We start from the raw sequence: 12,468 nt of genomic DNA, 5'->3' as shown, positions 1-12,468 counted from the left end.
AATCAGTCTCGGTATACTTTGGTCGTTGAGTCACTTGACTAAAATTGCAAGCCACGTCATTGTTAAATTGATTTTCACCTAAGCTAAGGCAGGTAATTCATTAATAAATGACCACAAAATCTACAAATATAATATTCTTTAAGGCACCTTAAATTTGGGCACTCACACTTTACCTGCTCTTCAATCCATTATTTGAATCTCTTTCACTTTAATAGGCCATTCTCCTTTTTCCTCCTTCCATGTCACTCCCTCATTATCTCCCCTCTCACTCAGGCTTCCTTCCTCAAACTCTAAATGTCTCTCTAAGGGACTCCCGTGTCCTTTCCCTCTGTTGCCCTCTTTATTTCCCTTTCCTGCCACCCCCACCCAGCATCATAATAGCTCTGACCTTAGAGGGTCAGTCGAAGTGTCATATCCCTGTAAGAGAGCAAGCCTGGCAATGCATGGTTGGGCACCCAGTCTCATTTCAATCACCAGTCTGCCTGTGGTTAACTGTGCGGCGGTGTAGGGAAAATCCCTCAGGCCAGTCAAATATACGTCCCCTGTGGAGACTGATAGGGACAGTCAGCAGCTTATCTGCAGTGTCCCAATCTTATGCCTTGTCTGTATGTGAGTGCTGGGAAGCCAAAACAGAAAATAATGTTAGAATCATGTCAAGAAAAGAGAGCCAGTGTAATTTAGACAAATGGAGAGCGATTGGAGAGGTGATGATATGATGAAACAGACTGAAAGAAAGAAGACTGAGGTCTTTAAAAACATTTGTGGCCTCAGGCGATTACTGTATGGGCACTGTATGTGTCATTGCAGCACACACTTATGTGTTTAATACCTGCATGAATAGGTCTATAAACAGTTAAACACCCCCAATCCCAGCACACAGATGCTGTTTATGAACATATTTTTGCATGACTTTGTTTTGTTTTTATGCCTGCACATAAACTGCTGCTTCAGCCTTCTTCCTGCATAAGCAAATGTTAGACATCCTTTAATGTGAGTCCAAAAGACCCAGCACCAGGATCTTGAAGAGAAAAAAAGGGAATGTGGAATCAGAAAAAGGAGCTCTACTGCAAGTTGTTTATTTAACTTGGTCGTCTAGCCTTTTCCCAATAATAGGGTAATTCAGTCTATAGAGATCTAGCTTAGGATCTTGAGGGTAACCAGTTCAAGTCCAACAGTATAGAGTGTGGACTGGTTGCTAGAGTGGTGCCAGTTCACCTCCTGGGCACTGTCCTTGAGCAAGTCTCTGAATTGCTAATTGCTCCCAAGGCTCTGCTATGTAGCTGCCCATCACTCCAACCTCTCTAACATTTGCAAGCTGTTTGGTTCTATGTGTGGTTGTATTTTGCTCCTATACGAGTAAAGATTGAGTAAAAATGTTTCCCCTTTGAAGGAGTAAAAAAGCAAATATTCTTCTTCTGTGACAGCTGTGGAATCTCAAACACGTCCCCAAGTCAGGCGTCCAAGTCATTACTCTATGGATAAATTCTGACTTTAACCCCCAACTTGATCACCTCTGATTTATCTTAGAACTGGGGTAAATTTGACGGCATTGTGATACTTGATTTATCAGCAGAATTATCCACTATCTGGCTCTTGGACAGTTTGACTAGATTTCTAGCATTTTAGGAAATGTTGGTCAGCTTACAGTTTGAGCACTTCCAAGGTTTCCTCTCTCACACACACTACGAGTTGTAGTAAGATTGTTGTAATGTTATTGGATAAAAAATAAAACTCAACATTGCTGTAAAACAGGACAAAACATTTGTCTACTTCTCAGACATGCATATTACTCATAGAAATCCTTGGGTAATCTATATAAATCCAGCCATTATCAGTAGGTTTATTGCTACTAATGTCACTCACTTGTTAAACATGAAATACAAGATGTGTACACATACATCCACGCTTACAAAAAAATAAGAACCCAGATCACGTCAACCGTATTCACGTTTTATGCATTCTCTTTCATTACCTCCACTGGTTTTGTGGAAAAACGTGGCGATGTAGATCAATGCTCCCTAATCCCAGTTCTGACGACTCTGAGTGGTTTTAAATCTTACAAGGGGCAGTCATGCTACATTATGGCCTGGGGAGCCAAGGTAAATTCATATAGATTAGATGGCCACTATTAAAATTATCCAAGGCTTTTCAATCTTGCTATAGAAATCCCTGATCTACCATAGATGTCATATCTAATGGACCAGAATGTTTACAGTATTTTTATTTTTGCTGTAAAAATTGCTTATACAGACACTAAATTCATAAAATATAATAAAGCTACAATATCTGAACCGGCCTAGTCTGGTTAACAAATAGTTTTCTTCCAGCAGCATTCCTCTTTTTTTATATCAGTAGCAGAATAGCATCAGTAATACACGCTTTAAGGTTCACCTTGTAATGGCTACATGCACTGAAGTCCATTTAGACCAAGTTATTCCCTCTGTGATTCATTCTGTGCTCTCCTGCTGTGACGTGGCCCCTGCTCACAGACTCTTCTTCTTCAATTCTCAGACAAAACTTTTAAGTGTGTCAGCTCAAGAATGTACAGATGGAGTTATTTGCTTGAATAAAGCAAGTTACAGTTTAATAGTACAAAATTAGATGTTGTATTTAGAATACTCTTAAGTGGGTCTCATGATGAGGCATACCCTGGAGATTGGGAGAAATTAGCAAATGGGATTTACTCTAATGGAGTCAAAAAGTCTGTTTCAGAATTGATGTCATGGTATGAATGTAATAGATGGGAATCATCTATCAGTGTCCATCAGCCAGTCCTTTCAGACTTCATTTTGTATCTAGTTTAGTGAGTTATTTGGTCTTATATTAATTAATGACCTCTTGACTTGTCTATATATTTGTCTGATGTTTATTCAGGTTCAGTTCATCATAAATCATCCTTTTTAATCATAATTTAGGAACTAAAACCCAAACCTTTTATCTGTGTGTTATTTATACTTGTGTTTGTTGTATAAAATATTTGTGTCGATCGCTTTCTTTTTTAACCACTCACTGATGCTATTATTGGATATGTCTCTCTTAGAAAGAGATAAATTATGTATTCCTCAAAAAGACCTCACAGACAAAATACCTTTTGGGTTTTTGTCATCTTTGATTTTTTTTTTGGCAACAAAACAAATATAACAGTTAGAATAGAGAGGATAGGAGTATATGCAAAACATTTCTCAGGCAGGATTTAAATACAGAACATTATGAGTGCTTGGTATAGCTAAGTCAGCCACTTTAGAAGAAAAGATACGGACATGTCCATATGTTCACTGAAATGTATCGCTGGTTGCAGGAATAATTTGCAGTCTATACATTCATTAAGTGACTGGTAGGTGATTGGGGACAAAGTCCACTCTCCCTGCTCCGTGCAAAAATTCTAAAGTTCAGCTGAAGCTAATGAGTATTCAGCAGGCAGGACTTAAACCAATCAGGTGGCTATCTCCTAAAGTTGTGGTCTTTTGGATACCAAATTTCTGCTTAATGTTACTATCCCTCAGCTGTGACTCAGCAAGGCAACAGCAGGAACTGACTAATCACTTCCATTGGAAGATCGATTTAAGAAGGGATTTATTCAGGCCCGCACGGACAGGAGGAAGAAACCTTACACCAATATTGTTAAGACGTGTGAATGTGAACCTCTTCTTTAACTTGATGTCAGAGCAACACATTTAGATTATTAAACTCACCCATGTCTGGTCAATACTTCTGAGGTAAACTCCTCATTACATATGCTCATCTCAATACTAAATGCCATCTATAGTACAAACGCTTCTGTTTTTGGAATTCATTTGCAAGGTTATAAGGACAATCTCAATGTTTTGTCTGCTCTACAGCATAGTTAAAGAACTTTGTGACATGTAGTACAATGCTGCTTTATACTTTTGATGAATCTACCACCGTTATCATTGTTGGCTGCATGCACACTGAGCTGCACTGGAAAGCTTGACAGGCATGGCAACAGTAACCAGGAGTGTGGGGCTTAGTGAACAATCAATGCCAGGTAGATTGAGGTATTGTGTGACATCAGGACACCTCATTATGTGTTATCATGCTCAACCCTTAAGCAAATATCAAAGCCAAAAGGAATGGTGTGTGGTAAATGTCAACCGGCTTGTATGTTGTCAGCTTAATCCATGTTATGTTTGCTTTACCAATTAGTTTACTGTTAATGTAGTGTGAAGCAGAAGATTTGTTGCTATGGTTATCTTGTAATACAAACCACTGTTGAGAATATTTTGATTCTCAGAAGAAGTCAAATCAAATTTTAGTTTAATAAAATAGTTTTTCTTAGTCTGTGCATAACAGAATTTCACTGTCAGTATATTTATACAAGCCCTCTCTTTAAACAAACCGTTTAATATTTTACACTGTCATTTAACCTTCAACCAAATTTCTCTGAATTTTGTATGCTGAAAGCTTCATCTTTTCAATCATATGCTTTCTTGCATGCAAGTGGGTGACAAATGCTCATTAAATGGTTTGTTTGCCTGGTTTGTTTGTTTTGCTTTTCTTGAAAAAATAAATAATAATACTAAATAAATAAATAAGCCAAAAGACAGTCACCTTGACAGCACTATCAGCATTGCAGTGCTGCAGGGAAATGTTTGGTTCCATCTTAATTTTACAATAGGTGAATATCCCTGGGGGTTTGTTCATATGTGTATACAAAGAAAGCCTGTCTCTGTACATCCAACAATAAAGGCACAATTGGAAAATTAGACACCTTGCCATGTACTTTTCCTTTGCTCTTCACTAAAAACATTAGACAGATTGAGATAAACCTGAAATGGAAGGTCTATATATGCAGAGCATTCGATGCCCTGCTACTGAACCCATCGTTTCTTTTGCCAGCTTAATACTGGTCTCTCGGTCCTTTTTAAAAAGCCCCTTTCATCTCTAGTTGCTGTTCAGTTGCTTAAACATTAAAATCATGCCTGGGAAGATGGAGCTGCACACAAAGAAGCAATCATCTGCTCTTGCTGTTTTTTGTTTTGTTTTTTTAAATAGAATTTCACCCACTGAGTGATATTATCCAGACTTTTTTTGCAGAGTAATGTGTGAAACTGACCGGGCATTGCGAGTGGATCAATTGCTGTTTACATGCCAGAATTGTGCTGGGTAGATAAAATGCAGCTCTTGGACCAGATCCAAGGAGGCCGCTGAACACAAATTTGTCATTACGGTACTGAAGTGTATACAAATGTTCATTAATACATAAATTCAGAGCCATATGGTGTAATTTACTGGGTATCAGGCAGGATGTTTTTATCGGCTTTTCATCTGAGGTAGATAGTAAACAAGAGTCACATCTTAAACTTGTTTTGACAAACGAATCACAGTCATAAGCATTTTTCTTGCCCAAGGTTACACATAGGTTACACACACACGTTTCGAAAGGTTAAAAAAACAAATCAAGCTGCTGTTGCTGTTTTGTTGCTGTTTGACTCTGTCCAAAGTGCAGCTTTACTACTGTATGTCTGGCTTGACCAAAGAGATAACAAAGAAAGATGCATCAGTTTAGCTTTAATGGGATAAGAGAGTGTTATCTTGTTACAGGGGAGTTTCTATTCGTAACCAGGAAGCATCGGTTTCCTATAAAGGAATTGTGGGTTGCAAAGTCTGTTCCTGTCCTTGGAAGCCAGCCGGGCTGAGTGACAAGCTGCTTTTGTTGTCCGAAATGAAAGCTAATAAAACTGATATCTCACTGCCAGAAGGAATTCTACTTGCCTTGCTGCCATTTTAATCAACTGCTGAGGCAACATATCTCAGTGTGTGTATATATATTTTATTTATTTGCTCAAACTTTTCTTGTGTTTTGAGGTGAACCCTAAGATACCGAGGACAGTAGATTTAACTACTTTGTTCCTTTGTGGCTTTGCAGCTCTTTAATGTTTTGACATGCAGCATCTAATCTGACAGGAGATATTTATAAATCCTCGACCTTAGCAGTTTTCTTCTCCCATGTTTATTCACTGTGTTTCTGCCGTTTATTGTCACATCCTCCATTTGTGACCCAGTGCCATGCGATCTGTGTCACTTATGTGTGTATCGTTAAAGATTATCTCCCCCTTCTCATCTCCTCCCTGCTTTCTCCATCCTCTCCTCTTTCCATCATCTCTCTCTCTCTCTCCCTCTCTGTAGCCTGTAATGATCTGGTGGCCTCAGGCAGAGACAGGAAGCCCAATGCTTTGGTCCAGGTGGCTGTCATAGATCCCCACAAGCAGCACCTCGTCTCTCATACCTGTACAGAGATAGTGGAGGTAAGGCCCACACGCACATATACACACACATGCCACACCATCCTCTCTCTCTCTCTCTGCCTCTCACCGACCTTTGATGATGTTGTTTTGCTGTGTCTCTGGGTCACTGGGTCTTTCTTGGTGTTCTCTCCATCTCTGTCTGCCCTCCTTTTTCTCAACCATTCCCCCCTTATCTGACTCACTGAACTGGAACAGACAATGAGCACTAACCTTCTATTTCCTGTGACAGTCCAGACATCTGAAGGAGTTGGTCTGTGACTCTAAATTAGTGTCATTTCTCAACATGTACAGTATGTGTTTGTGGGTTTAATTGTGTGGGCGTGAAAGTGTTTTTTTGCTCTTTGACTTCTTTAAATGGTTCTTTTGTTACCTCCAGCATGACAGTGCTGTTACCAAGGCAACAGGCACACAAGTGTTTTTTTGGGCAGCAGCAGCTGCCCCCTTGTCCCACTATGGAACACCCACTTACACACATGTTCACACACACACACATTTTTTTTCTCTCCTCATATGAGGGAAAAGTTTCCTGACGCACATTATTTTCCTGCTAATCCAGTAAAGCTAAATTAGCATAACCGTCTCTTTCAAAGACTGCATTTGAACCGCTTTTCCCCTCAGTCGTGACAAGGGAACAGCAGTGTCTGTGTGTGTGTGTGTGTGTGTGTGTGTGTGTGTGTGTTTGAGCATGTGTGTGCAGAAACACAGGATGTGGTAGGATACTGTATGCTGGCTCAGCCAAGCTCTGCAGACACTCGGAGTGCCGCTGGAGTTTAGATTTCATGGCTGTAGTGTTCAGGATTTGGAGCTGAGGAATATGGACTGCTTTCGACTTCACAAAACCAGGGTATGTGCACATTCTGCGTGAGTTTACAAGTCTGGTATAAAAGAGAGGTTTGCAGCCTTCTAAGAGGTGTTTAAGATGGTGTGAGGAGTTTGCTCTGCCATATATTCATTTTATTAGTCTGAATAGTGTAATAAAAGTTATGATCCCTGCTATTGCATACACCAGTATATTTAGTACTTTAGTACAGAAATCAAATCATTTACATCAGTGGTATTGGTGTTATTTTCACTCAGAAGTAGAACAACATTGAAAAGAAAATCAATGTGACTTTGAAATCCTCTTTGAATGAAGTGTTGGTCTGCTGTCAAGGGGACTAGAGGTTACTTGTCAGGACAATGGTAACCAGTACAGGTTCCCACTCATACATTGTCATCCAACATGCAGGACAACAGATGTTCATTAACCTGTGTGGCCACAGGAGGACCTGTGTGTGTGTGTATGTGTGTACTGGGGGGGAACCCCACTGTGTGTGTTGCATGAATCTGAAGAAAGCCCAACTGCCACTTGTGTTTCTCCTGTTTGTCACATTCCTCGGATGCCAGCTCTCAACAGCTGCCGTCGGCTTTGCTGGACAACGGTTGGAGTCTTGGCGGCATGAAAGCTTTGGCATTAGTCCTGCTCATGTGATAGGCGTGTTATCAGGAAGCCATGGTATATGATATAAGGGTTTAATTTAGAAGATAAATGATGGAGCATGCAGCTGCTATGTAGCCACCTCTAGTCTTACTCATGAATCACAAGACCAGGGTCAGATAAAAAAGAACAAGATAGCGTTTAATCATGTTGGATCTGTTGGATCTGTACCCTACTTCTTGCTTTAAAGACATTGTCTAATCGGGCGTTATTTATTAAAAAGGTCAAAGTTTTACAGAATATGTCAAATGAAGGTAACAACAGTGCTTAGCACATAACTTTTAAAGTCTTTAAAGTACAGGGTGCCTCAGAATATATCATAAATTACCAACAGCTGCTGTACCAAAATATGAAACAACATTTTTATATTTAATACATAGTGTCAGTTTTTCATAATGCACACAGCAGAAACAAGTTAGCTATTTACTGCTGTGAGAAATGTAGATGGCTGTGTGACAGCCTCTGCTGAACATGGAAATCAAGAACATAAAGTAACAGATCCTGGGAAAAATATTCACTTGGTGAAGAAATTTTCAAATCTGAAGTTGGCAGTTTGTTTTTTTTGCATTTATCAAAAATAGAAAAAAATGTTTAAAAAAAAGTCTCTTATAAAGCCAAAAAAGAGTCTACTGGTGCCAGTGTTGCCTAATTGGGCAGGTAAAATTTGTTTTTTGGCAGCTTATAATAATTTGGCTTACATCTTGTACCATTTGGGTAGTTTTATCTTTAGATGGTGGAAAAGTTAATAATCTAAATAATCATCCCGTCTTCTCCTGACAGAGCACAGAGAGTTCAGTAGGTTTCCATGTAATACTGACGACAAAACTAAATTACAGTGAGTAAATACTTTTTATGTTTAATCTTAAAGTATTAAAATAAGAAATGTGACTTTTTTTGATGATTGTGTGACTTTGAGGGTCTGATTAGGCATCTATCAAATCTGGCAGCAGTGGTTGGTGCCGGTCTTGTTTCATTTTCTAGTACAGGGCTCATCAGTAATCTTAATCAGGCTTCCTTTGGCAAACACTTTGAGAAATTTGCAACACACAGCAAAACATGCACCCCAAAATAATCAGACCAACATCTCCCGTGGGATGCTTCCAGGCATAAAAGGGAACTTCAGGTATTATATTGTTATTATCATCACTTTAAACAAGAAAACAGGATGAACTGTGTAGTGATTGCTGGTAATGTTAGTAGCTTACTCACTGGCTGCCCCCTGACTTAACTGAGGAATCTAAAATGTTCCCTGCAGTAGCGATCTTTGCCACAGTCATGCCAGCAATTGTTACGAAATATAAAGAGAGTAAATTGAGGCATTGCCATACAGACCAACCACAAACACGAGAACTGAATCCTGTCCAAATCAACTTAGGAGGAGCATCATAACTGGCTCTGAGTTGAAACAGGGTCACATTTTCCTTAAACTCTTATCGAGCTCTTGTTGGCTCCTTGTTATCATTGCCTTGCAATGAATCACAGCAATATAAAATAGATATTACTGATGGAATTACAACCTCTTCAACATTCTTAAGACTAGTTAAACATTATTTTATGTCAAGTGTCTTCATTACTCATAATATAAGGAAGCTAAAAATTAATAATTTCCATAGTTTTGGCAACCAACAGCTGATGCCAGCCTGTCAATAACTTGTAAAAGTTGGCGTTGAGCCCTGTTAGTACAAAAAAGTACAATACTAATTTATCAAACATAGTTTTCTAGTTCATAGTTCATAGTTTTCTACTCAGTGGTATTTATACTCTGTATGATGTGGAACTAGGACACAGTGCCATATTTTCACAAAAGGCCGACCCTTTTTATCTCCACAGAGCGAGTGTATGTCTCAGTGCGGGTGCTGTATCTTAATCTACTGTTGGTAAAACAGAAAGGATCAGTGACAACTTAAGTAGTAACTCTAAAGCCGTCTAAATTGCTATCAAATACAATAAAAAAAACATCTAACACGAATTGTATTTCAAGCTGGCAACACAAAAATTGGTATCTAGTATATCATAGGAAAATACCATTCCTTAAACATAGGCAGTGGGTCCAGGAGTCGGGGTACTCAAGGGGATTTGACGTCACGCAAAGCCAAGGGATGAAACAGCCTTTGATGTCCTGCTAGTCAAGCGAAGAACCCCCTGCCTGGAGCAAGTCCAAAAAGTCTAGTCTGTGTAATTATGAGTGGTCAAGGGAGGGAAAAAACCCTCCAGTGTAGGGCGCTTCAAGCCAGAATACTTGTACTCCCCCCCCCAACCCACACACACACACACACACACACACACACACACACACACACACTCTAATAGCCTAAATTGCCCATTCCACAGAGGTTCGCCACACAAATGGACAAAAAGACAAGAGCGGGGCAGCTGTCTCCCATAGCATATGCTGACCACTTGTATGACAGGCTGGCTTACTTCTCTGTGTAAATGGAGACAGGCTTACCACTTTAGCTCATCTCAGCCCATCAGTAGCGCTAAGAAGATTCAGCCGCAGTTGAAGCTGCCAAGCATGCTGGTAAGTCTGAATGAGGCCTATTCAGTGTGCCAGTGAGGGAGGTGCAGGGAGTTATGTGTGTGTGTGTGTGTACCTGCACATTCTTGAGTACAATGGCTCTGTCTGTGTTTTTGTCGAGGTACAGTAGTGATACATATCCAGATTTACACTGAGCTCAAAGCAGTGCACTGGTTCCCCTGTGTCTGTATCATCTGTGCTGAATCGGGCTGTGTGCTTGGGATGTTGGTGTACACAAACCGCAAAGCTTCATGGTTGGGCGGCAAAATGGCACCAGGCATCAAGACTGGTATTACTTAGTCTACAGAGGCTGAAACAAGAAGCAATAGACTCATTTTATTTCCCCTCCGTCAGCGCATGGAAGATTTCTGAAGGATCAGTGGGGTTAGTGGTGCGGTGAGGAGGTGGGTCTGTGTGTTCCCTCTATGAGTGTGTGCACGCAGTCGAACACATAATTCTGTCTTTGTGTGTGTGTAAGTACACTGCTGTTTTTAGGATGCTACATGCTTTGGCTCCCAATCCTCTGACACCCCTTATTGTAGGCAAAGACTGGAGGCTTGTTGGTGTGTCCGTTTCACCTGAGCTGCAGTGCTGGTTTACTGTTCATTTAGCATTTGTTTTGTCTATGAATAATAATAAAACGTAGTATGCCTGCGCCAGAAGGCCTGAACACATTAGTTTATGATGTGTGATTAATGAAAAAACTAAACCACAAATTCATTTAAGTGGAAAAATAGAGGGTGTGTTTTTCACTTTAAGACGTTTTGATTTAATTAAGATTGGATTTGGTTCAAATAATTGCCTATTTAAATAAGTTTGTGGTTTGGAGTCAGTGTGCGGGCAGTCACTTTTCATCTTAGCTGTTTTACAGTAGCCTTGATGTGTGAATAACTACACTGCTTTATGGTCTGTGCAAAGTCAGTGTTGTTGTTCGTCTTTGAGTGAAATCACATTTTGATCATATATCGTTTCACAAAAACAACAGCATTAGTTTGAAATTCATTTAAAAATGTTGTTTTGCATGTGTTTTATCCAACAAAATGCAGTGAAACACAGTAGTCGTTATATTTTACCTGCGATTTTTGCCGTACAAATCAATATTACAAAAATGTTTACCTTTATATTTATTTATATTTATTATTGATTTCAACCATACTAACCAGTCTTGGCTTCTTTGCTATGTTTTTTTTCTTTTTTTAACTCAAGGGTGTGACCATGTATTCATACATGTCTGCCAGTCTGTCTGTGTCAGTCTCATTATCACTCCCCAGCCTGTCCCCACACAGGTCCCAAAGGATTGCGTTCTACAGCCGCCCATCAGCGCAGAGCAGAGGAAGAGGAAGTCCCCAGTGTAAACAAAAAAACGCTTTGAATTGGTTCAAATAGTCAACCCCCAAATGGCAAAACAATCTTCTCAGAAAAGCCCCTCAGCTTCTGGTGCAATAAAATGCACTTTTATGTTTATTGCAGATTTTATACACTGTAAAAAAAAAAAATCCTTTATTTCCAAGAGTTTATTCTGGGTGGCATTTTGGCCAATGCAGTCAGTTTCAATTTAAAGTTATGAATGATTGAGTGGGAGATGACCTGAAAAGACTCCTGAGCTGGATTGACTCAAGGCTATTGAGCTAAGGTATGAACCTGAGTCTGCCGAATCTCTCAGGAGGCCACAACACAACCACATTTAAAATCCTAACAAATCTTTTCAAATCTCCAGTTGAAGTAGTTTCACTTCACTCTTTTGCAAATAGAACACTTTGAATTTTCTTAAAACAAATTTCTTACCACAAGTGTCTCCTGTGTCTCTGGAACATTGTTGGAACAAAGTATATCACTTTACTAGAGAAACTTGCTTTATTTTTATGATGCTCTCTCTTTAAGGAAATTCCTCCTAGCAGGTGAAACAAGTTACATATTCACAGTCTTCACTCCACTGACTCTGCAGAGGTCTTACAGAGGCTTTTTAATCAGAGTAAATATGAGTAATACTCTTGTAAAGTTTGACATTTCTTACAGTGTAATGAAAGCAAGGCTTCTGCAGGCCATGGCAAAACAAACCCTGCAATTCAAAAGGCTTCTGAGTTGAAAGTGATGACTGGGTATTGTGATTTCAGAAAAGTTGTGAGTGAATATTTGTGCCTGCAATGCAGCTCCGTGATATGTTTGAAGACCCAACACTGGCTGCTGTGAGCACTGGTTTAATCCCA

The 12,468-nt window shown here is 39.6% G+C and overlaps 1 protein-coding gene across 8 annotated transcripts in view; it reads left to right on the top strand.

Annotated features, from left to right (window-relative positions):
- Positions 1–12,468, top strand: part of inpp4b (inositol polyphosphate-4-phosphatase type II B) — a 217,891-nt gene that overhangs the window by 103,946 nt on the left and 101,477 nt on the right. For all 8 annotated transcript variants that reach the window (XR_003462985.1, XM_019256050.2, XM_027282883.1 and 5 more), the window contains one exon: positions 6,148–6,266. Coding sequence is in view for 7 of the 8 variants with exons in the window: in XM_019256050.2 (XP_019111595.1) it covers positions 6,148–6,266 (119 nt within the window). In the remaining variant the exon portion in view is untranslated. The remainder of the gene's footprint in view (positions 1–6,147; positions 6,267–12,468) is intronic.

The sequence above is a fragment of the Larimichthys crocea genome, chromosome X, assembly GCF_000972845.2.
Source record: "Larimichthys crocea isolate SSNF chromosome X, L_crocea_2.0, whole genome shotgun sequence".
Classification (NCBI taxonomy): Eukaryota; Metazoa; Chordata; class Actinopteri; family Sciaenidae; genus Larimichthys; species Larimichthys crocea.
The sequence above is the reverse complement of the archived record's forward strand: the minus strand, read 5'-3'. Positions and strand labels throughout refer to the sequence as shown.